This window comes from Manihot esculenta, chromosome 5, assembly GCF_001659605.2.
Source record: "Manihot esculenta cultivar AM560-2 chromosome 5, M.esculenta_v8, whole genome shotgun sequence".
Taxonomy (NCBI): Eukaryota; Viridiplantae; Streptophyta; class Magnoliopsida; order Malpighiales; family Euphorbiaceae; genus Manihot; species Manihot esculenta.
The window spans coordinates 1,777,951-1,803,550 of NC_035165.2; the positions used below are offsets into that span (position 1 = coordinate 1,777,951).

Sequence of the window (25,600 nt, forward strand, 5' to 3'; positions counted from 1 at the left end):
TCTACTAGACTTTCTCATCCTGCAAAGCATTTCCCACATCCCAAGATATTACTTTGCCCATTTCTTAATTCTATTTTTATAAAAAAAATTACTTCCTATTAAATTTTTATTAATTCATCAGGATGTCTTCCTGTAATATTTTACAAAAGAGCCTGTTAATTTGGGGTCATTGCCTTTCAATCCTCTTGAGAGCCATAGACTCGATTAGAACAACCATGACCCAATTTCAATCCCAAAAGTTTCTTCCTTTTTTTCAAACACAAAAATGGAAAAATGTTAAAAAAAACGGTAGATTGACTGTCACGTAGCTTTGTTGGCCAACTGAAGGAATAAAACCATTCAAAAAGGATATGAAACAATTGAATAAATCAAAGAGTATTAGGTTGGTCATCAGCCAGCCTACGGAGAAAACCAAAATTCTACCGTTTTAGTCTAATAAATCCGAGTCATAAAGATTCAGCAGAAACCTCCCATTCGAATTTAAAAAGTATTTTTCTTTTTATTAAAAAAAAAAAAAAGTTTTTGAAGGGGTCATCTACTCGTATTGGAAGGATTTGTGAGATCCTACGATAAGAGTATAATAATGTAAGTAGTTGCACAATGTGGTTTAGTTGACATTAATTCATAATTAAAATAAAATTTACACAAAAATGATAGTTAATGAGTTTGATTATGAGCAAAATTATATTTAAAAATAAGAAATTGGTGATTAAAATTTTAAACGAATTTCAAATCAGTTTAATTTATTGGCCACGCTAGCTGGAAAGTTTTTAATAATTTAACATGTGGCTGTAAGCTTGCAAATGAAGATTGCTCCTTAGCTTAACTACGTCACATTAACGATTTTCTTGATCATAATGTTGACAACCAATCCAATAAGTCAACATTTTTAAGAAAAAAAAAAAAAGTAAGCTTGTATTTTTATGAATTTCGATATTGCAAAAACTTCATAGAAGATTATCTTAAAATATAACACACGTGAATATAATGGATTTGATCAAAATACAGAACAGTTCTTATATATATATATGTACACATGTTGCATGGCAATATTTTATTTTTCATCATTATCATAATTAAAACATATTATAAATTAGACACATGAAAATTGAATGCGTTTGAAATTTTTTGGACATAAGGACAAACTTAATAGTTTATTCACTTTATTTTATGTGAAAAAAATACATATAGTATCGACATAAAATTAAATTTGTGTTTATTATTTTTAAAATCTGAGAATGAAACTAATTAATTGAGTTTATAAATTCTGAATAAACAAAATTTAAAAACTCTAAACAAAGATGGGAAATACTTAAGAGATTGGACATCTCTTCGATCAAAACCATAAAAGGGGAAAAGAAAATTCATAAATAAATATTAGTGTAAATGAATTAAATAGTTTATAAATTATTTAAAATTTAGTTTGATAAAAGTTGAATTAAACTCGATTTGATGTATAAACGAGTCAAATTCAATTTTAAATTTTAGATTTATTTAGTAAATGAATCAAGTTTGAATTTTATAGTATTCGACGTTAAAATTCGTAAACTCAATTTATTTTTGAGTGATTTAAATATTAAAAAATAATTTTATATTTTTTATAAAATAAACAGAATTTAAAATACAAATTCAAAACATTATGACTGCACATTATTTTTAATAGATGAATTCAAATTTAATTTCTGTTTATTATTTTTAAAATCTGAGGAATAAAATTAATTAATGAGTTAATAAATTTTGAATAAACAAAATTTAAAAACTCTAAAGAAAGATGGGAAATACTGAAGAGATTGGGCATCTCTTCGATCAAAACCATAATTAGGGGGAAAAAATCCATAAATAAAAGAACTGGAATCAAAGGCATAACAATTAACCAGGGACAAATATTGGGGCACTATATATGGGTTTAAATAGGATAATTTCCTGGCAAAACTCGCAAATAGAACTGCTTCACCCTGGAATTTTTTAAAAAAATTACTGCTTGGTTTTTGGGTGTAAAAAAATTTATTAGTTAATTTTACAATTTTGTAAATTATATTAAAATATTATTAAAAATTTTAATAGTTTATTAATTAATTAATTTTAATCATTAAATATTATTAAAAATATAAAAAGCCATCAATACATAGAATTAAATAATACTAATAATTAGTAAATTTAATATATTTTTAAAATTAAATAAATAAAATAATTAATTATTAAATTTAATATATTTTGTAAAATTATAAGACCTTAAACAATTAAGTATAATAAAATATATTTAAAAAAAAAAAAAAAAGTAGGGCCAAAATATATACAAGGAAACCTAATAATAATAAAAAGGTATATAAAAGCTCCTAGCTGGCAAGTAGCTTGAATGGACGGAGAATCACAAGAGAATTCTATATTCTTCACTCTCCGCCTCCTCATCCTCATGCCCCCAATTACTGCCTCTTTAGCCTAGCAGTTTGCCCCTTTCAGGCTTCATCTCCCATTTCCGTTACCCCTTGTTTTCTCCGTGTGCTTCACCGATCAATCTCGCCGGCAACCAGTCGTCTCTCACTCTCATCACTTTCCATTTTAAACCTCCCCTACATTCTTTTTAGTTTTTTCCTTTTTTTCTTCTCTACCTTAAAGTTGCTTTTCTACCCTTTTCGGTTTCCCCCAAACATGAGTTTCTCTTCTAAGAGGAAAAAATTTTCCAGTTAATGTTTCACCTGGTTTTCCCCCCTTTTGTTTATTGTTTTTCTGTGTCTACAATCATGAAAATTCTTTGTAACCCATTCTTTCTCTTGTTCATAATTGTTGGTTTCTTTTTTCTGCTTCGGGTTCTTTTAATCAGAACCGGATTGATCTATGTGACCAAGAAATGGTGGAGATCAATTGAAGATTGTTTTCATGCATATCAATTCTTCAAGGTCCCAGAATTCAACGAGAACATGCAAGAGAATCAGTTTTATTCCAAAGTCTCTGTTTATCTATACTCTCTGGCTTCCGTGGAGGATTCTGATTTTACCAACCTCTTCACCGGAAAAAAATCCAACGACATCATCCTCCGCCTAGACCCCAACCAGGTAATCGATGATGATTTCCTTGGAGCTAGAGTTTCTTGGATAAACGAAGTGAAAACCGATACAACATCCAGAGCTTTCATTCTGAAGATCAGAAAAGCAGATAAGCGAAGAATTCTCCGGCCGTATCTTCAGTACATCCACACAGTTTTTGATGAACTCCAGCAAACGAAGAGAGAATTGAAGCTTTACATGAATATTGACGGTAATCAAAATCACAACAGACGGTGGAGATTTGTTCCTTTCACTCATCCTTCAACTTTTGAAACAATTGCTATGGAATCCGATCTCAAAAACAAGTTAAAATCAGATCTAGAGTCTTTCCTCAAGGCCAAACAATACTATCACAGGCTGGGTCGTGCTTGGAAGCGAAGCTATCTCTTATACGGGCCATCAGGTACTGGAAAATCCAGCTTCGTAGCTGCCATGGCCAATTTTCTTGGCTACGATGTATATGACATCGATCTTTCCAGAGTTTTAGACGATTCCGATCTCAAATTGCTCCTACTACAAACCACAACCAAGTCTGTGATTGTGGTCGAAGACCTCGATCGGTTTCTGATGGACAAATCAACGGCTGTAAGCTTATCAGGTGTTTTGAACTTCATGGACGGGATTTCAAATTCTTGCTGTGCTGAGGAGAGAATTATGGTTTTTACGGTGAATAGTAAAGATCAGATTGACCCGGCTATTCTTAGACCGGGTCGAATTGATGTCCATATCCATTTTCCTCTATGCGATTTCTCAGCGTTCAAGACATTAGCGAATAGCTATTTGGGAGTGAAGGATCACAAGCTATTTCCCCAAGTAGAGGAAATTTTCCAAACAGGAGCGAGTCTGAGTCCTGCTGAAATAGGTGAGCTCATGATTGCGAACCGGAATTCCCCGAGTCGGGCATTGAAATCGGTCATCACAGCCTTGCAAACGGAAGGTGATTGTAGAGGGTCTATGGATAATATGGGGCGACGGTTGCTCGATGCCAGTTCAAGAAACTCCACGGAAGAATCCGGTGATCACTCGGGGATATTTTCTAAAGAAAATGTTAATACCATCAAAGATATCAAGAAATTGTACGGATTACTGAAGTTGAGGAGCAAAAAATCACAGTCGTTGGACTCGACACCAGGCCACAAGGATGGGTGACGATACGGGATCGTTTTATTTCGGATAAATTCACATTTGGCAAGCACATGGGGGCCGCACGAGGGGAAAGAAACTAGGAAGGATCAGAAAATACAAGGCAAAAAAAAGGGCCAAATGGTAGAAAAATATAGATTAGAGCACTCAGATTTTGATATTCGTTGGCTTTGATGCTTTGTATTATTGCAGCCCCTTGTACAAGAATATGATTCTGTCATCTCTTTTCTGTTACTTGTTTGTTCCCCTCGTATTAGTAATTTGCTTTAGACTTAATTATTTGAGTTTAATGGTAAGTGTTATGATCTTTCCTGCCTAATATGGTGTAATAAAAATTTACCATCTGGCTGCTGAAGATTGTCCTAAATGTCTCTGCAAATTTGGAATGATTCAAGCTAATGTAACTGGTTTGTTTTGGCAAAATCAGTTCATTTACGTCTGGGCAATGGAAAATTTGTGTCAGATTTGTGTTTGCTAATACCGAAGAATTGAAAAAAGGGGATGCAAGTGAAGAGATAGTCATGAATGGCAAAATACCCAAGGAGTAAAAAGGGGGATCCTTTTACGCTTTAATGGGACGCAACTGAAAAAGAGAGAACTTGACTCGTTGGTCTTTCTGCAAGTGAGCAGGGGCACTCATGTGACTCCCTCCATCACAAGATGTTTTTGGAAATGTGACTTTTCTTTCTTCTATTTCAAGTTCAAATGTCATCCTTTCTCTACTGCCAAACTAAAGAAGATGCTTCAGACAACTTTCTTACTCTCATCATTGGTGATGATGTACCTTTCTTCAATTTCAACCCCTTTTGTCTTTAGTTTTTAGCGTTTACCCACAGTATCAGAACTTCAGAACAGGCATAATGAGCTAATTAATTCTTGTTTTACTGCCACTGTAATGAAACCTTTAATTGCATTTTAATTTCAATAACATGAAAATGGAACTCTTCTTCTTTTTTTTTCTTTCCCATTGTGGGAGATGAAGGCAAGTTGACAATAACAAAAACAAAATAATAAAGAATATGCCCAAACTTTAGTCCTTAAAATCTGACTCTGGCGGTTGATATCCTTCTCTTGGGTATTTCTATATAGACAGATTTGAAAAGATTGATATAGAGATGTATTTTTATCAGATATAGTACTGGGGGGTTTGAATAATTTGAAGTATATTTTGGCAGTAAAGCTATAAAAAGTACAATTATGGAAGCTATGTGCCAAGTCAAGACACATGGAGCTGTTGAGATGCACAGCGCAGGAAACTACAATGCCTGGCTGGGATAATAGCTGCCACAGGCATGGACCTAACTGCCTTAAGCTAGCTAGAAATCATCAACTCCCATAATTTTTTTTGGGCCACTTCTGAATTTGTCCTACTTGGCTCCTTGATGGTCGATTCCAAAAGCGACCTGCAATCCTAATTAATTACCCTTACCAGATCTGACAGCCTAGAGAAATCACTCAATTTTTTAATTTAAAAAATGATACATTAAAAAAAATGGCAGAAAATAATATATAAAAAGTTAAAATCTCATTTTTTTTAAAAAAATATAATTATTACTTGACTGTGGGGATGGTGCCATGGTAGTGATGATGACCCCATTTCGTTAGTGTGTCATGTGGAGACATGATTTAAGAAAAAGCAAGCAAATTGCAAAGTTATTTAATGAGATGGGGTAAAAATGCAGATAATTTTGTCCAAACGTGAGGCAAAACAACACAAGAGGGTTGCTTGTCATTATTGCTGAGACATGGCTTAGTACCTAAACTAAAACACTTCTTTTCAAATGATGGACTTTATAATGGAGAGCTTTTGTTCCCAAATCCCACCCCAAAATTGATGGTATTTTAGTTAATTAATTAGTTGTCACCAATAAACCCTTCGGTAGTTTTAAATGCTATATATTTTGAACCATTGAGTCTGATACTGTATTCTTTTGAACTTGTATTATTGCATTTAAAGGATTTTACATCAAACATCTATGGGTAGAAAAAAGAAAATGCTAAATTGGTGAAACATACAAGTTTAAGATGGGGGCGTGGTTGAAGTTATTTTCAGTTGTACCTAAAACTACCTATAGTCTTGGAGAAGCAGAGTTGGCTGTAAGTATGGAGATGTACAAATGTGGATTTATTTTTGTTCTTTCTTCCGTAAGAAACGCTTGGGTGCCATTTATGAAATCTTGTCTCAATACGTAACTGCCTAACTTATCCTTCATTTAATTGCAAATTACTCAAATTTCTGACTAATTCTTATGATTTGGATCACATTTTAGCCAGGGTTCCAAACTTAGTTTGGTTTGAAAATCGATTTTTCACTTTAGATATTACTTCGTAAATATAAATTCAAATTTATATTTAATTTTAATATATAAAATATATTTATTTAAAATTTAATTATATGGTTATTCAATAAAAAGAAGTGCGCTTATACTTTTTCATTTTTTTTATGATAATTTGTTAATTTTTAGAGCAACCGCGAACAGATTATTTCTCTAATAATATTTTAGGGAGTGAAAACGAATATGTGTTTGATTTTTGTATTGGAGAGAAGCCGGTTGCACTTAGAACTCCCTATTAAGATTGAGATTAATAAGGAGGTTTTTCGTTTTATTTCAAATAGAATGTAGAAGAAACTTAATTTATGAAATAAGCTATGTATATCGAAAGTCGGCAAAGAGATTATGTTGAGGACAATGTTGCAAACTTTGCCTAATTATGTTATGAACTTGTTTCTTTTACCTAAGGAGCTGTGTGTGGAGTTGCAACAGTTGATGAATCGATTTTGGTAGGCAAAGGGCATTAGGAATGAGCGTGGGATACACACTGGATGAGTTGGGCACACTTGAGTAGACCAAAGTCTATGGGTGATCTTGGCTTTAAGAAACTTCGTGAATTTAATTTGGCTATGTTAGGAAGGAGGGCTTGGAATTTTTTTCACAGCCGGATTCACTGGTGGCAAGGTTATTAAAAGTTAAATAATTCCCTCATCGTTATTTTTTCGAGGTAGATCTTGGTATAATCCAAGTTATATTTGGAGAAGTTTATGGGAGTGCAAAAGTTTGATTGCTGATGGTGTTTGTAAGAGGATAGGGAATGGAGTCAGTACTTTCATTTGGGCGGATAAATGTATTCCTTCACTGCCTGATTCAAGGTTGACGTCTGTTCAATCGGAAAGTTCTAATGCACTTCTTGTCTCTGATCTTATTGTTGAACAACGATGGGATGAACAACTTCTGTGCAACTTGTTTGCAGCTGACGAGGTTCCAACAATCTTGGCAATTCCCTTGTGTAATCAACGGCTAAGTGATGAATGGGTCTGGAAATTTGATTTGAAAGGACTCTATACTGTTAGGTCAAATTTTGAAGATCAAACATCAAATTCAAGATTTAAAAGGTGAGAAACTATAGAAAGGGTTGCACTTCAATACCATGGGCTCCAGAAGTATAAAACCAAACATAAACAAGCCTTAGCCCTTGGCGAAGGTCGGCTGCACTTTCTATTTTAACTGGCTGGACAAGGCCCATCAAGACATTTAAATTATTGAAAAATAATGAATTGTTTTTTTGGGGGAAAAAAAAGGCAGATTATAATAAAACGAAATAGAAAAAACACACATACCGTTTGTTCAATTACAATCCAAGAAATATAAAAAAAAAAAAAGAAAATCTGTATAACTCTAACATCACTGCAAATGCAATGAGAAATTCAATATATATTTGCCATTCTGGAAAAACTAACAAGTGCAGGCGGATAGTTTTTTCATCTCACTAATCTCTAAATCAGACCCAGAAATTAAATCAATCTTAGATCCTTTCAACATTGCAGCATCAGCACCGTTGGATTTTTTGTCGCCACACTCCAATGCCTTCTTAGATATCACACCATAAATTTCCTCTAGCAGCCTCAAAAATGCTTTGTCAACATTGTCTCCGCTCAGAGCTGATGTCTCAGAGAAAAATAGGCCTTGATCCTCCGCAAATTCCACCGCGTCTTCTGTTGGAACCACCCTTTGGTCCATCAGATCAGCCTTGTTTCCAATCAAAGTGATCACTATTGAATTGTCAGCGTGGGCCCGGAGTTCCTCCACCCACCTAGCCACATGATCAAAGGTTGGTCTCTTGGTGACGTCGTAGACTACCATGGCTCCCAATGCTCCTCTGTAGTATGCACTTGTAACTGCTCGGTACCTGCAGGAGGTTTATTTTTTTAATCATCACAAACTTAAGAAAAACAATGGAGCTTACAGAAAATGAGATACCTTTCTTGGCCTGCAGTGTCCCAGATCTGGGCTTTAACGACTTTGCCTTTGATGGTGACAGTCCTGGTCTGGAACTCAACGCCAATGGTGGACTTTGAATCAAAGCAGAACTCATTCTTAGTGAACCTGGACAGCAACTGAGTCTTACCCACAGCTGAGTCTCCGATCACCACCACCTTAAACACGTAGTCTATTTTCTCTTCATGATTCTCCAGCTCACCGCCATTCATCTCTTGATTCATTTCTCTGAACAAAGCCGCTAGGACTCGGAGAAAGAAGAAACAGACAGTGGTTTCTATGCAACGTGGAAGTATCAAAAGATGCGATTTTGGTCTTGGTGGTAAGGGGGAGCAAGTAAAGGAAAGACGAAAGATTGAAAAGGACGACCAGACAAGACTGGGTTCGATCTCCTCATCGATTTTACTCTCAATAAATAGTGAAAAGGAGGGGAAGTTGTGAAATTCGGTCCAGTGTTTCTCTTTTTTTATTGCTATACTCTGGACGTACAGTGCATAATTTATTTGAATACTATGATTGCGAAGAATTAGAATAACTGCTGGGCATTGTCTCTCATAAACTATAATTCTTTGTTAATCCTTCTGGCCCACTTGTGCCTTATTTCCTGGCACAATTTGCTGAATATTCAGCTCCAGCTATTTTTAATCTTGCTCAGAGCTTGCACAAAGACAAAATAATTCTTGCTTTTCTCCATTTTTCCTTCTTTTAAAGGATTAGACATCTTATTGTCCAATTAAATCAAATTCTAGTTGGTTATTAGTTGATGAGTTTAAAGGTGAAAACTTTCCGTTTTGAGAAACATGATGAAGCAACCAAATCAGCATTAAAGAATAGGCTGGACATACCACCTATATTATTCTTCATATTTATTGCATGAGACCTTGCATGGTATGGCATGGCATGGCATGGCTTCAGTCCCATTTGATTATTTTTTTCGTTAACTGACTAAGGAAATTATGTTATTGGGCAGGAGATTTTTCTTTTTTAATTTTATTTTCCGGGATGAAATTGGTCCAGCTAGATTCATGTATTAAAAGGGTAGGTCCATTGATCTTTATTGTAGTGTGACCCCATGAACCCATAAGTTCATAAACAACGAAGATAAAACTTCTAAAGTTTTTAAAAATATTTTATACTGTTTAAAATCCAAGTGGACCTCTTTAATGTTTGCACCGACAGCGTTTGGTACAGTGAAATTCCTAAGAATGATGATTAAAGCCAGCACAGCACATCTCTCGAAGGAGTTAATAGAAAAGTCGACTGCTGATTAGTGATGGGCTTCAATGATGTTTTCAGTAACTAGCTGCAACTGCAGAACTGCTTCTGCAGTAATCATAAGTTCCTTTTGATTTGGTATGTTAAGAAGGAAACATGCATTAATAAATTTGAATTTTTAAGTTAATTATGGTCGTTTAAAAGCGATGATGGTCAGTAGATCAAAGAGTCTTTAGAATAGAAAACCCTGAGCTAGCCAATGATGATTAACTTTGTTTAAAGCTGAAGCAACCTTTTGAATTTCAAGTATTCAAAGTCATTATCCAACAACGTGAATCAATTAAGAATTTAATAAAGAACACTGTGCTATGATCATCAATGGAGAAGGTCTAGGTCCATGCAGGGCCTGCATAACAGTACTCCTTTGTCTTGTTGGCTATGTTTCTGTGTTTTTGTGGACCCAATAACACAAACAAAGCTGTGGGGTCTCAGGCGTTTGCATTTCATTCTTTTGAAGAGAAGATGGCTTTATTGTTTTTTCTCGGTTAAATTTGCAGAGGACATGTTATAGCTTATTGTTCTCGTACTTGAGCTCGGCCCATCATAAGTTCGTAATGGGCTGAAACTGAAGGGACTTTTACAAAAATCTTTAATGACCGAAAATTCTAAAATTTCATGAGTAATAAAATTTACAGTATTTTCATTAGGAGGGAGACGTGGGTAAAACAGATCCACAGCTCTCCCACAAAATAGGCAACTGCAGCTGCGAAGATCCTATTACGACATTTCTCCCCAGTCTCCATGGATACTCTTTCGAGCCCTGTTTCAACCATCAAAGTCCCTGCACTTCACTTAGCACATCGTGAATTCTATCACTTCAAAACTCTCTCAACATCTTATCAACTTCCCCCTCATCTCACTACCAAATACAATCCAATCTCCAACAAAACCACCACTCAGTTCCCGTATCTCAAGACCCTTCATTCTCCACAATCGTACACTTCTCAGAGTTCTTCGCTCAGGTCATCTCCCAATATCCACCGAAACCCAGCAAGCGGCTACGCTGCGGCACTTGTAGACATATCCCAGTGCAACAATTCCCTTGAAACTGTCCAAAAGGATGTCGAAAGATTGTTGAAGCTGCTCCAAAGTGAACAAGCACAGGCTGTTTTGGCCAATCCGCTTGTGGGTGAGAAAAATAAAGGACAGTTGGTGAAGGAATTGGCAAAGAAGGGGAAAATGAATAGGCTTTTGGTGAGACTGTTGAAGATGTTGATAAACAGAAACAAAGTAACGATGGTGAGTGAAGTGTTGATGGAGTTTCTGAGGATATATGATGAGCTGAGTGGCACTAAAGTGGTTCTGGTTTCGTCTAAGAAGAAGATGGAGGAGGGTGAGCTGTTTGGAATTGCTCGAACTGTGCAAAAGCTTAGCGGGGCTGTCAAGGTGAAGATAATGAATTTGATTGGCGTAGTAGGTGATAAGTTGCCATCCTTTGCTGTGTAACTAAGCTCCATATCTGTGTAAAGATTTAATATTTAATGCAAAATTAGCTCTCTGAAAATGGATCTAGTTTTAAACATGATTGCTGAGTTTCTTGTGTCACTCGATGTTTGAATTTGATGAATTAATCCCTTAATTTGAAAAATAGTAATTTTTTTCTTGGTTATCAACACCAGTTGGTTTATTGAAAATTTGCACAATTTCTGAGTTCTTTGGACCATCAAATTCCAAGTACTAAAATTTAAAGAAGTCCCTTTTAGCTTACGCGGCGATTTCTCCATCGCTTCATCCTCTGCTAACGCTAGGCGTCTCCTCTCAAAAATGCTCCGTTCCTTTCCATCTCATCGTCGTGCAAAACTAACAACCGCCGCACTCTTACATCCGATGACTACTACTCGTTCCCTTTCCGCCGCCAATCCCAACATCCCTCTTCCTGAATCCTACACAGTCACACCTCCAATCAAGCCCTGGCCACAACGCCTCTACCCTAAACGCCTCGTCTCAATGATCACTCGCCAACAAAATCTGGATCTTGCCCTCCAAATCTTCCACTACGCAGGCAAATATCACTCCGGTTTCTTCCACAATTACGACACCTATGATTCCATTATCCATAAGCTGTCTCGTGCTCGCTGTTTTGGCCCATTGGAAGACTTGCTCTTGGAGTTGCATAAAGCTAAAATTAAATGCGGAGAAAATCTTTTCATTACTGTTATACGCAATTACGGCCTCGCCGGCAAGCCCGACTTGGCCTTCAAAACTTTTATCCGCATCCAAGATTTTAACGTACAGCGTTCAGTGAGGTCGCTAAATACACTATTAAATGGTTTTGTGCAAAACAAACGGTACGATTTGGTGCATGATGTGTTCAGGAATTGCCGGAGCAAGTATGGAGTCGTGCCCAATGTTTTCACCTGTAACATTTTGATTAAGGCTCTGTGCAAGAAGAATGACATTGAAGGTGCAACTAAGGTGTTAGACGAAATGCCCGCCATGGGTATGATCCCTAATGTGGTCACTTATACAACAATTTTAGGTGGATACGCTTCGCGCGGTGATATGGTTAATGCTAAGAAGGTTTTTGGCGACCTTTTCGATAGAGGGTGGTTGCCAGACGCAACAACATATACGATCTTGATGGACGGGTATTGCAAACAAGGGAGATTAGTCGATGCTATTAAACTCATGGATGATATGGATGGGAATGGTGTGGAGCCAAATGATGTTACTTATGGGGTGATGATAGAAGCATTTTGCAAAGAGAAGAAAGCCGGTGAAGCACGTAACATGCTTGATGATATGCTTGAGAAGAAGTACGTACCTAGCTCTGCTCTTTGTTGCAAGGTTATTGATGTGTTATGTGAAGATGGGAAGGTAGAGGAGGCTTGTGACTTGTGGAAGAGGATGTTAGCGAAGAATTGCACGCCAGATAATGCAATAACGAGCACGCTCATACATTGGCTATGTAAGGAGGGTAAGGTATGGGAAGCGAGAAAACTATTTGGTGAGTTTGAGCGAGGTTCAATCCCAAGTCTTTTGACATATAACACGCTCATTGCAGGGATGTGTGAGAGAGGAGAATTGAGTGAGGCTGGGAGGCTATGGGATGATATGATGGAAAAGGGTTGTAAGCCTAATGCTTTTACATACAATATGCTGATTAAGGGGATCTCTAAGATTGGGAATGCCAAGGAGGGTATCAGGATTCTTGAGGAGATGTTGGATAAAGGATGCACGCCTAATAAATCGACTTATGCTTTATTGATTGAGGAGTTATGTGCAAAGGGTATGGAAGGAGAAGTAGATAAGGTTGTTTCGATGGCCATGGCAAGTGGAAGAATTGATAGAGATTCTTGGAAACTCTTTTTAGACAAGGTCATTGGTAATCTGGATAGAGGGACAGATGCTCTTAATGGATTGTTAGTGGAGAATTCCTAGTAGATATATTCCTTACGGACTGCATTAGAGTACTAAACATGGTAAGTTATCCTTTCTGCACGTTCTGTTTCATACTTTAGTGGATGATATGAAGAGGCTGGATGCCTCTTTCAAAGTTACTATGGCTGCTATTCCGAGCTAATGGTTTCAAACTAACCAATGCAATGTTTCCTGCTGCTCATTACATATGCCGAAGTATTCAATGCATTCAGGGAGGGTGTTAGTTAAGCGTAGATTTCACTGTACATGAGCAGTTTCTGACAGTTTGGATTTCACTTAAACGAGATCTGAGAGCAGTTTGTCACGTGGCAGAAAGTGTCTACTGTCTAGGGAAATTCTATGTTCAACCTTCCCTTGCCTGGTGAACCGCAGAGCAGAAACCTGAGGAATTTGCGCCCGTTTTCGCTTTTTAAGAATGCGCAGTTCTGCACTTGTGATTTTTTAGAGCGTACGAGCTTATTGAATGGGTTGCCAGGTTTCAAGTATATGAGCAGCATAAGTATGTGATCAGTTAAGAAGCTATTTCGATTTGTCGTTCTTGAATTCGGATATTTCTATTGAAGATTCCAGCTCCTGATACTTTGTCAAGGGCTGCGCAATGTGAAGACATGACTCTCTGGTTATGTAATTACTGAGAAAATGCTTCTTCCATATGCAGAAGATGACACACCAGTTCAAAATTTTAGATTAATTTTTAAAAAATTAATTAAATAAACATCTTTCTCTCTCTATCTACTTTTATTTCGCATCTACTAATATTTTTTGAATTATGATTAAGAAAGCAATTATATCACATAAATAGGAAATAAAATGCTTCTTAATTTGATTAAATTTCTATTTGTTCTAATCTCAATAACTCTCTCCGTCAAATGACTACCAAAAAAATTAAGATTTTGTTTTAGTATAATTGAGAAAGATAGTGTTAGGAAATTACAAAAATAAGGTAGAATTATGTGTAATTTAGAAAAACTATAATTTAGTATCTCTATCTTTAAGAACATATTGGATTGTCCATGACTTTTTAAATTATTAATTATTTAATTATCTCTATTAATGATAAGAATTAAATAGTTATTATTTTAAAAATTCAAAAATTAAATAGTTATTATTTTCAAATTACAAAAATAAATAATTATATTTTTAAAATTATATAAATTAAATAGTTATATTTTAAAATTATAAATATTTATTAAATATAAGTATATATTAATTATTTTAAACATTAATAACAATTTAAATTCACGAAATGATTAAATAATTAATGATAATTTTTTTTAAAAGATTACTATTTAATATATTTTTTAAAATTAAATAACTCAGTAAGTTTTAATAAAGTGTAAAATGAAAAAAAAATCTTTGATTTCTTAAAAATATTGATAAATTTAAATAAAATAATTTTAAAAAATAATATAAATGGAGAAAATGAGTAATAAAATAAAAAATTTGGACTCTGCTCGTTTGCAAAAAAACTTGTTTTTGAAATTAAAAAAAAAAAAGATAATTTATTTTTTATTATTTAATTTTAATTTAAAAAATAAAATTTATTTACATATAAATCTTTTAAAAATTTTAAAATGTAAAAACTAATTTTATATTTTTATTTAATTAAAAAAATATTTTTATTAACTAAATCTTTTTAATACTTTAAACGGTAAAGAAAATATATTTTTCATAAAATAAATGAATCCTTAATAAATTGTGATCGAGAAAAATATATTAATAGAAATATTAAACTTTTTTCTATTGATTATGTATCAGATTAGTGTACGTGAAAAAATATATATTATTACTCATTATTATATATATAGTTAATAATTAAAAAATTAGTACTTATATATAAGCAGGTGATTTTTCCAATTTTTCCTTTTAAAGTGAGCAAGATGGGTTAGCAAAATGGCGAAAGCTACACCATTCAAGGAAATGGGAGAGATGACTTTTCAAATTTCAAAATGAAAGCATCCTAAGCAGAGTCCACGCTCCAGGTTATGAAGACCCTTGAATTTCTAGTTTCTTCTGTTCCTTCTCGTTTCATTTCAAATATATATATATAATAAAACAATTAAATAATTTTTTATATTTTTTCTTTTTTAAATTAATAAATAATTAAAAATTTTCATTTTGAACAGTAAAATTAAAATAAATTAAATTTTGTAAATTTATTAATTCTAAACATGGAATTTAGATAAGGCTATGGGAAAACTTTGTCCGTACACTTTTAATATATGTATTTAATATTCTCATACAATAACTAACAAATTAACTAAATCATTTAAAACGTAATAAAAATTGTTAAATTAGATAAATTATTTCTATTCTATTTAATTATTCAAATTTTCATAATTCTCTAAAAAAAAACTATATAATATTCATTAATAAAAAAATTTATTTAAATTAATTTTATATAATATAAATATATAAATTTTACTTTTATTTTATATTTTAAATTTATATTAAATTTATATAGAATTCGATTTAGATAAAAGATTTTCTCCATATGGTGGCTTCTCAACTGTCAAACACGTGCATGTCGTAGCTCGTAGGGAGAAGTGAATCATTTCACACAAGGTTTGATTTCAATTTTATTTATTTATATTTTAACCCTTTTAATCAATGCTCTTTTATGACCAATCAATTGAATTTATTTTCGAGAACTAAGCGTAGCTGGTGAATGCTATTTAAAAACTGTGTTATTAAAATTATAATAATTTTAATTTATATTTTAATTTTGGTAAAAAGAAATATTATTTAAAAATAAAATATTTTTTTTAATCTTAAAGGTTATATTGAAAAATAAATATCCAAGTTTTTAAAATTTTTTAAAAGAATGAAATAAAGATAGTGGATAAGATAAAGAATGTATATATCTAGCAGTTTGACCCTTCAACCTCTGTTTATTTTGAAGACATGCGCCCGGTCCAGTTTAGATATATTATTATTATTATTATTATTATTTGAGGGAGGTTTGTTTCTTTTTGAAATCATCGGTCAGCTCCTAGCTGTATTACAAGCCAGCTCCATTGTGAAAACGAACCGAATAAAACTCGCCATTGAACTGGTCCACGCCAACCCCTCCCGACCCGAAATGAATTAGTCCACATTCAAACTGCGCATACAAATTTCATTTTACACTTTTTTTTTTTTCAAATAAAAAAATATCCACTCTTTACATCCCATAAATAGGAAAATATCAACGGTTATTCTTAATTGATAAAAAATATTTATATTTAAAATTTATATAAGTTAAAAAAATTGTTTAATAATACAGAAATATGAATATGCCCATTTTTTATTTTTTTAAGTTTGAAAAACAGTTAAATGAGTTGAAATTATTTTATACCAAAAATATTAGAAAATATTTCATAAATATATATTTTTCCATACCATTTTTTTTGAAAACGACAATTAGGAAAGAAGAAAAAAAGCACAGTCAAACAACAAGACGAGTGGAGTAATATAAAAGAGTCTTCGTCTGGGAGAAACGCAGTCTTGTGCGAGTGGGAAATATTTTTTCCTTCTTAAAAAAACAAATATTGGAGTGGTGCTCACTGCAAACTGTTTTTTATATTCGCATTGTTTTTTTTATTATTATTATTTTTTAAAATTTATATCATTCCCTTTTTTATAATTTGCATTTGTATTTTGGTCTTTTTGATCCGGCGGCTCCATCGGATACTTCCCGCAAAATATTCGCTCATTTTCCCGGAGAGCTTCTATGTTTTTTTCTCGGTCATTCACTTTCTTTGCAGGTCGCTCTCTCTCTTGCCTTCTTGAACTTAGATTTTTACAGTGTGATTCAACTTTTTGATGGCTTGTTGACTATGGTCTTTGCCTTTGTTTGATTATCTTTGGTTTTTCGGTTTTTTTTTTTTTTGGTTTGTTTTTTGAATAGCATGTCCAGCTTTGAATTGATGTAAGAGCTACTACTGAGCCTTATCTTCATTCTATTTCGTTGAATTTTTGTTGAACTGTACATATCTATTTTATTAAGCTTCCTCTCCCATGGTTGTATGTGATAAATTGTAAGATTTGACACATGTTTACAATTGTTAATTCTTGTTTCGTTGCTGTTAATATTAGTCTTAGATTTCTTCATGTTCAGTGTCTGAGAAAGCAAATTAACTTCAAATGCTATGTTTAATAACTATTGGTTTGAACTTCCCGTGCTGTTGCGATCTGAGTTTATCCGTACTTATAAAGGAATGAACTAAGAAAGAGGTAAAAAAAAAAAGAACGTTTTAATTGTTTTTTCTGATAATTGAAACTCATCTACCCTCCCAAAAAATGGATTAATACTTGCTAAAATATTTAAAATGTATGATGTTCACTATTCCCTGTGCTCTTGGCAACCCAGCAGAAGTTCAACAAGTGATGGTAATTTTCATGCTTTCTTTTTTCTTTTTTAAAGCAATGCTTATTGAATGATGAAGGCTTAATCACATAAACATTATTAGTTGAGAGTCTTCAGATTTTTTGAGTTTATTGTCAATTAAAGTTTGAGGTGGCTGCTTATTCTTGGAGACTTATTCAAAAAAGCGATTGAACATAAGCTTTTTTTTTTTGGCAGTGAAACTGGAGAATCGATGTGGCTATGAAATCTGACTAGATCAAAGGTTGCAAACTGTTGTCTTGCAACTACATTTTCATCACATGGACATAGAGGGTTTTACTTTCTAGCTTTTGTTGGGTTTTACAAGATGGCATTAGATGTCATTACCAGTGCCTCATCTGTTCCAGCATCAGAATTCCTTACCGATGTCGTAGAGGGCATGATTGAGATCGCATATGCTGCCAACAATGTACTAATTAAGAAGGAGAGTTTTAAGGAACTTGCCATCTACATGGATAGGATTGTACCTATCTTAAAAGAGTTTAACAAGAAAGACATAGGTCATTCAGAGAGCTTAAACAATGCAATTGAGATTCTCAATCGAGAAATTACAACTGCAAAGCAATTAACTATGGAGTGTACTAAAAGAAATAAAGTATATCTACTGATGAATTGCCGTGCTATAGTTAAGCGTTTAGAAAACACCACCAGGGAAATTAGCCGGGCTCTGGATCTTCTACCTTTGGCTTCTTTGGATCTTTCATCTGGTATAATTGATGAGATTGTAAAACTCCGAGATAGTATGCAAAGCGCTGAGTTCAAGGCAGCCATAGCAGAAGAAGAGATATTGGAGAAAATTGAGTCAGGAATACAGGAGAGAAATGTTGATCGTTCTTATGCCAATAATTTACTGGTTCACATAGCTGAGGCAGTTGGTATCTCAACTGAGAGGGCTGCATTAAAGAAAGAATTCGAAGACTTCAAGCAGGAGATTGAAAGTGTCCAGCTGAGGAAGGACCAAGCTGAAGCTATTCAGATGGCTCAGATAATTGCTTTACTAGAAAGGGCAGATGCAGCTTCTTCTCCCAAGGAAAAGGAGATGAAGTATTTCACAAAGCGGAAGTCATTGGGTAATCAACCATTGGAGCCTCTCCTGTCATTTTACTGTCCGATCACTCAGGAAGTTATGGTTGATCCTGTGGAGACATCTTCAGGACAAACATTTGAACGAAGTGCAATAGAAAAATGGCTTGTAGATGGAAACAAATTGTGTCCCCTGACCATGACGCCTCTGAACTCATCAATTCTAAGGCCTAATAAAACTTTGAGACAATCAATAGAAGAATGGAAGGATAGGAACACAATGATTACAATTGCTTCCATGAAATCAAAACTCATGTCTGAAGAAGAGGGGGAAGTACTTCATTGTCTGGAACAGTTAGAGGATCTCTGTGCACAAAGAGACCAGCATCGGGAATGGGTAATATTGGAGAATTATATACCAGTTCTAATTAAACTTCTTGGTGAAAAAAATCGTGATATAAGGCATCATGCTTTGGTCATCCTCAATATTCTGGCAAAAGATAGTGATGATGCCAAGGTACTAGTTATTACTTGATATTCACTATTGTGTCTGCATATTCCCCTTTTCTAATAGGGTTGTAAAATGCCTGGAATCATGGTGAAGCTGGGGTCTTTGGTTTATTTGTAAGAATTGAAAATGCCACTGCATATCATATATTCAGCTAAGGATATCAATTGGATTAATACTCAAATAGAATTTATTAAGGCTTTTTTGGGTAAACTGTGTCAGTCCACATGCACATTCACAAGAATGTGTCAGCAATAATATATTTTCTTTTGGTTATTCTATTTGTAGGTGAGTGGGGGTTGCTAATCTTTTATGTCAAATGTAGTTACTGAATTTAATTACTTTTGATGGATTTCAAAAAAGAAAGCAAATCACTGCAGTTTTTTTCTTACTAAAGTCGTGAATCCCATTGTTCTAGTCATCTATCATACAGATTTGTCACATTATTTTTCTTTCAGTTTGGAGTAACCATTTTTTTTATTCTATAGATAATCTGCATAAGGAGCTGATTTATTTCTAATTTTATCTCTGTGGAAAATCTGAAATGTGTTGCAGGAAAGAATTGCAAATGTTGACAATGCAATTGAATTTATAGTTCGATCTCTTGGGCGTCGAATTGGGGAAAGGAAGTTAGCTGTGGCATTATTGTTAGAATTATCTAAATTTACTCTGGTGAGGGACTGTATTGGAAAGGTCCAAGGGTGCATTCTCCTCTTGGTGACTATGTCTAGCAGTGATGACAACCAAGCTGCCGCAGATGCCCAAGAGCTGTTGGAAAATCTTGCTTTCTCTGAACAGAACATCATACAAATGGCAAAGGCAAATTATTTCAAACATTTGCTGCAGCATCTATCTACAGGTGACTTTCATATACATGACATTAATTTATCTTTATGATAAAATTTTTGTTGATTTAATGTGTCACTGCTTGTCCCTTCACCCCTTTTTTGTGGGTAAAACAATGCTGAATCTTTCGGAATTTGTTTTATCCCTTAGTAACTATGAGTACTTTCTTGTTGAAGTAATTGAAATGAAGTGTGCTAGTTAGTTATGGCGAGATATATGCAGTCCTCTAAAATGCTAAATCTCATTATTGAACTTTGGTTTCTCAACAATACGCTGGATGTGATAATTACATGCTCTACATCTCTCAGTTGGAGGACAACAGTGTTTCTCAGCAATTTAACCTTATGTGTACAGTGGTTTACCATTCACTTCTAATTGTAATTTTGTAGAGTTAATGATTGAAAGAGACTTGTCCATATTTCCAAATGTGAGGATTGTTTGCGTTTGCAGGACCAGAAGATGTTAAAATGATCATGGTGTCAACTTTGGCAGAGATGGAGTTAACTGACCACAATAAAGCATCTTTATTTGAAGGAGGCGTGTTGAGTCCACTCCTTCACTTAGTCTCAGGTGGTGACATGGAGATGAGAAAGTTGGCCATAAAGGCTCTTCGGAACTTCTCAAGTTTACCAGCAAATGGCCTGCAGATGATTAGAGAAGGTGCAGTGCGCCCATTACTTGACCTTCTTTTCCGGCATATCTCCTCTTCTTCAGGTTTGCGTGAACAGCTGGCAGCCACAATTATGCATCTGGCTGAATCAACAGTGTCCCAAGTTTCCAGCCCAACACCAATTTCATTGTTGGAATCTGATGAAGATGCTTTGATGCTTTTCTCTTTGATTAACTTGACAGGACCTGATGTGAAACAAAATATTCTCCGAATCTTCTATGCGTTGTGTCAGTCCCCATCAGCGCCAAAAATCAAGTCCAAATTGACAGAGGTATACTAGAGATCATGCATGCTCTGTATGTTCTCCAATCCTTAGAAGAAAAACGCTGCCCATTCTTCGCATAAAAGATTGTTTTACATGTGCTTTTAATCCAAAATGTTACTTTGCATAAGCTACAACAGTGCAAGTAATAACAATGTCCTAAAAACTTGAAAAGATATATTTCCTCAACTTGTAGATTGGCATGAAATAGTTGAAAACAATGGAGATCTTATTAATGCACTTCAGATGGTCAGGGATTGGTTAGTCTAACAAAATTTGACTGGAGTACCAATGCTCATGTCAAGGACTGAACCGGTCTGCCTCTGTTTTATTGAACAGAACAGAGATGAGATGAATAGAGTTAGATGAGGATGAGAAAACAGAATTTGGAGAGAATTGAGATAAAATATTAGGGAGAGAAGAAGGGTAGTCTTCTTTATTGATTCTCAGAATAACAGCTGAATACTTCTTCAGCTGTTATTTATACAAAGTAGTTACAACTGCTTCTAACAACCTGCTGACCTGTATAAGTTTTCCCTCCAAAACCAACCAACAAATACCAGCTACTAGCTGCTTTTTCCTCTAATTTTTAACTCTTAACAGTTCCCTTCTTCTTCCTTCTAGAATACATGACAGTTGCATTAAGATTCTGATCTTTCTATAAATTTGTCCAAGGTTAAAAAAATGCAAAGGATCTAGGAAGTCCTTAGTAGAAGGCAAAGTTTTGAGTAATAAGGCCAAATATGGGATCTTAAAATTCTGTAATTGTGGACCAAAGCATTTTGCTTATTGTATTAGAGGACAAGTTACTTCTTAGTGGAAATCTGGAATCATTACTTTAGCTTTTTAGCTTAGTGAGTTATGGATCTTCTCTCCTTTTATGTAGTTTACTTGATCCCATCACTTTGTATATCTTCAGCTTTATAAACTATTTTTGTTGGACATCATGATGTGGAGACTAATTTGTTCATCATAAACAGTGCTCAGCTGTGCAAGTGTTGGTTCAGTTATGTGAGCAGGAGAATCAAAATGTACGGGCAAATGCTGTAAAGCTGTTCTGTTGCTTGGTAGAAGGTGGTGATGAGGCCACCATCCTAGAGCATGTCGGACAGAATTGCCTTGAAACCTTGCTCAGAATCATCCAGTCTCCAACTGACCTGGAAGAGATTGTTTCTGCGATGGGCATCATCTCTAAACTTCCTGAAAATAGCCAGATTACTCACTGGCTTCTGAATGCGGGGGCACTACCAGTAATTATCAGAATTCTCCCAAATAGCATTCAGAATGATCCTCATCAAAATCGGTTAGTTGAAAATGCTGTTGAAGCTATATGTCGTTTTACTGTTCCAACTAACTTGGAATGGCAAAAGAAAGCAGCAGAAGCCGGCATTATTCCTATGTTAGTGCAGCTACTAGACTTTGGAACTACCTTGACAAAGAAATATTGTGCTATTTCTCTTGCTCATTTTTCAGAGAGTTCATTGAGTTTGAGTCGGCCAATACCAAAACATAAGGGGTTTTGGTGCTTCTCCGTTCCCCCAGAAATTGGCTGCCGGATTCATGGGGGAGTTTGTGCTGTTGAGTCATCATTTTGCCTTGTGGAAGCTGATGCAATAAGACCCCTTGTGAGGGTACTTGAAGATCCAGATCCTGGAGCCTGTGAGGCTTCTTTAGATGCACTTTTGACCCTAATCGAAGCTGAAAGACTTCAAAGTGGTAGCAAGGTGCTTGCAGAAGCAAATGCTATTCCATCAATTGTAAAATTTCTTAGTTCTTCAACTCCCACATTGCAGGAGAAGGCTCTAAAAGCTTTAGAAAGGATATTCAGACTGCCAGAGTACAAACAAAAGTATGGACCCTCTGCTCAGTTTCCCTTAGTTGATTTAACGCAGAGGGGGAACAGCAGCATGAAGTCTCTCGCGGCCAGAATACTGGCTCACTTGAATGTCCTTCATGATCAGTCTTCTTACTTCTAAAGAAATGTAATTGCTTTGGTGCATTTAATTGGTCACAGGGGACAGAAGATGATTGGTTAGCTGAAAGATGGTTATCCATTTAAGAACACCCCTAAATGGTTTTAATCTTGTGCTGAGGACTTGATGACAAGGCTCAAAATCAGTCCTTGATGGTTTAGCTGTGAGATAATGGTGAAACAGGTGCAATGTGACTCAATGACCTGACATGACAGTTAACATTTGCAACACAGGATAGAACTGCAATAGAAAGCACGCTGCCCATTCTGCTGGAAAAGCTAAAGTGATGAGTTACTGGAGTGAAAACATTTTCTATTCTTCTGTTGTTGTAAAGAGATTGTTGCCAGAGAGGTGTCATTGTAGAGTGGCTCATTGCCGCAGAAATTTTTCTGTACAGTTGAATTCAAATCAGCTATTCGTTTGTCATTAGGAGAACGGGACAAAAATCAGCCCAACTCACCAATATTATACTAGTTGGTCACGCTCGGATTCTCCTCTTTTTTTTTTTTACCCTTCTGTTTAATATTAATTCTTTGGTCATATTTTTCAAGTAGTTACAGTTGTTTTCATAAGTTTGAGACCATATGCAGCAAATACTTAATGAAGTCTTGAATTAGTCACACTTTCTGTTGGGAGTCTTGTCTAAATTTTGTTAAAGTAGCCGTTTTTTTCTTTTTAAAAAAAATTCTCAATATAATAATTGTTTGGTAACAACCCATGACTTCTCAGGCTCGCTCTGATAATAATAATAATAATAATAATAAACTCAGGCTCGCAGTAATCCCAGTTAGTTTTGACGGTATTCTGCTACTATATACATTGTTGGCACTAACAGAGCATTATGCCTCAAATGACACAACCCTGATCTGATATGAACCAGTTGAAGCAGATTCACGCCTTTACTCTTCGAAATGGCATAGACTACAACGAAAATCTTATTAAAAAACTCCTCCAAATTTCGAACATCTTTTATGCCCACAACCTGTTCAAACTTATTCCAACGCCAACTGTCTTTCTCTACAACAATCTCATTCAAGCTTACTCCTCTCAAAACCAGCCCCACCAATGCCTTTATCTCTACTCCCAAATGCGTTTCAAAAAGTGCCTGCCGAATGCACACAGTTTTACATTCCTCTTCGCCACGTGTGCCCGCTTTTCCTCCCCTTTCCATGGCCAAATACTTCACACCCATTTCTTAATATCGGGTTTGGATTTTGATGTCTTTCCCTTGACAGCTTTAGTAGATATGTATGCTAAATTGGGCATGTTAGTCTCGGCTAGGCAAGTGTTCGATGAAATGACTCTGAGAGATATACCCACTTGGAATGCGTTAATTGCTGGTTATTCGAGGCATGGGAATATGGACGGAGCACTAGAGATATTTAGACAAATGCCTAGTAGGAATGTAGTCTCATGGACCGCAATGGTATCTGGGTACTCGCAGAATGGACTGTATGCTAAGGCATTACGAATGTTTCTGGAGATGGAGAAGGAGAAAGGTTTAATGCCAAATGAAGTGACTATTGCAAGTGTACTTCCAGCATGTGCAAACCTAGGCGCATTGGAAGTTGGGGAGAGAGTTCAAGCATATGCCAGAAAACATGGACTCTTGAGGAATTTGTATGTGAGCAATGCCTTGTTGGAAATGTATGCAAGATGTGGTAAAATTGATGCTGCAAAGCAGATTTTCTTTGAGATAATTGGTAATAGGAGAAATTTGTGCTCTTGGAATTCGATGGTCATGGGCTTGGCTATCCACGGAAGAAGCTACGAAGCCCTTCAACTCTACGGCCAAATGCTGGTAAGCACTATTCTTCACTAGTTTTCTGGGTTGTGAAAATCATGGTATTGGAAGTTTAATATAGAAGCAAACTTTTTTGTTCTGATTTTTTGTTTTTTGTTGTGCATCGTCACTGTATACACAGAGAGAAGGAACCGCACCTGACGATGTGACATTTGTAGGACTTCTCTTAGCGTGTACTCATGGAGGAATGCTCGTAAAAGGCCGGCAACTTTTTAAATCGATGGAAAAAATGTTTAGGATCACTCCCAAATTGGAACACTATGGCTGCATGGTTGACCTCCTAGGGCGTGCCGGAGAACTGCAAGAAGCTTATGATCTTATAAAGAGGATGCCAATGAAGCCCGATTCTGTAATATGGGGAGCACTACTAGGTGCTTGCAGTTTCTATAAAAATGTTGAACTTGCAGAAATAGCAGCCAACTCACTATTTGAACTAGAGCCCTGGAGTCCAGGAAACTATGTAATCCTTTCCAATATATATGCATCGGCAGGCCGATGGGATGGGGTCGCTAAGCTTAGGAAGCTAATGAAGGGCAGCAAGATTACAAAGGCAGCTGGATATAGTTTTATTGAAGGGGAAGGTGAAATTCATAAGTTCATTGTGGAAGATGCTTCACACGCAAGGCATGATGAAATATATACCTTACTGAATCGAATTTCAACTAAGATGAAACTACAAAGTGCAGATGATTCTGAACTTGAAGAATTATGCCTAATGGAGATTTGATTAATATTTTTTTTTCATTACTGCTTGCGGATTAATTTTCAGGTCTCTATGTTCTATTTGCTCCATAATCTATATGATATGCTACTTCCTACTTGTTTAATTAACCATGCAAATGTACCATACACAATGTGACAAGGCATTAGCAGTCTCAAAGGCTGATTGAAGAAAAAGCCACAGATGTAGAGTTTCATTTCCCTCGGAAGATCATCAATTTTTCGTTCATTTTAGGGCTGGAATTGGAATGAATATATTACAAACCCATTCACTGGATTCAGTTCTTTCT

The 25,600-nt window shown here is 35.1% G+C and overlaps 6 protein-coding genes across 6 annotated transcripts; 5 read left to right on the top strand and 1 right to left on the bottom strand.

Moving 5' to 3' along the window:
- Positions 1–2,344: 2,344 nt before the first annotated feature.
- Positions 2,345–4,554, top strand: LOC110615199 (AAA-ATPase At2g46620). Its single transcript, XM_021756953.1, has one exon. It carries the CDS (start codon positions 2,688–2,690, stop codon positions 4,191–4,193), a length of 1,506 nt encoding a protein of 501 aa, XP_021612645.1. The 5' UTR covers positions 2,345–2,687; the 3' UTR covers positions 4,194–4,554.
- A 3,304-nt stretch (positions 4,555–7,858) lies between these two features.
- On the bottom strand, positions 7,859–8,928 carry LOC110615201 (ras-related protein RABA3). Its single transcript, XM_021756955.2, has 2 exons — positions 8,444–8,928; positions 7,859–8,372 (listed from the first exon to the last, which is right to left on the bottom strand). The coding sequence occupies exons 1-2, from the start codon at positions 8,683–8,685 to the stop codon at positions 7,919–7,921; spliced, it is 696 nt and encodes a 231-aa protein (XP_021612647.1). The 5' UTR covers positions 8,686–8,928; the 3' UTR covers positions 7,859–7,918.
- A 1,460-nt stretch (positions 8,929–10,388) lies between these two features.
- On the top strand, positions 10,389–11,258 carry LOC110615200 (ATP synthase delta chain, chloroplastic). The gene has a single exon (XM_021756954.2). It carries the CDS (start codon positions 10,478–10,480, stop codon positions 11,180–11,182), a length of 705 nt encoding a protein of 234 aa, XP_021612646.1. The 5' UTR covers positions 10,389–10,477; the 3' UTR covers positions 11,183–11,258.
- A 148-nt stretch (positions 11,259–11,406) lies between these two features.
- Positions 11,407–13,903, top strand: LOC110615198 (pentatricopeptide repeat-containing protein At5g16420, mitochondrial). Its single transcript, XM_021756951.2, has one exon. It carries the CDS (start codon positions 11,501–11,503, stop codon positions 13,115–13,117), a length of 1,617 nt encoding a protein of 538 aa, XP_021612643.1. The 5' UTR covers positions 11,407–11,500; the 3' UTR covers positions 13,118–13,903.
- A 2,735-nt stretch (positions 13,904–16,638) lies between these two features.
- On the top strand, positions 16,639–23,267 carry LOC110615197 (U-box domain-containing protein 44). The gene is made up of 5 exons (XM_021756949.2): positions 16,639–16,863; positions 17,682–19,044; positions 19,591–19,894; positions 20,332–20,822; positions 21,794–23,267. The coding sequence occupies exons 2-5, from the start codon at positions 17,812–17,814 to the stop codon at positions 22,787–22,789; spliced, it is 3,024 nt and encodes a 1,007-aa protein (XP_021612641.1). The 5' UTR covers positions 16,639–16,863; positions 17,682–17,811; the 3' UTR covers positions 22,790–23,267.
- Positions 23,268–23,515: 248 nt separating this feature from the next.
- On the top strand, positions 23,516–25,401 carry LOC110614789 (pentatricopeptide repeat-containing protein At5g08510). Its single transcript, XM_021756450.2, has 2 exons — positions 23,516–24,587; positions 24,712–25,401. Exons 1-2 carry the CDS (start codon positions 23,658–23,660, stop codon positions 25,315–25,317), a joined length of 1,536 nt encoding a protein of 511 aa, XP_021612142.1. The 5' UTR covers positions 23,516–23,657; the 3' UTR covers positions 25,318–25,401.
- The last annotated feature ends 199 nt before the right edge of the window (positions 25,402–25,600 follow it).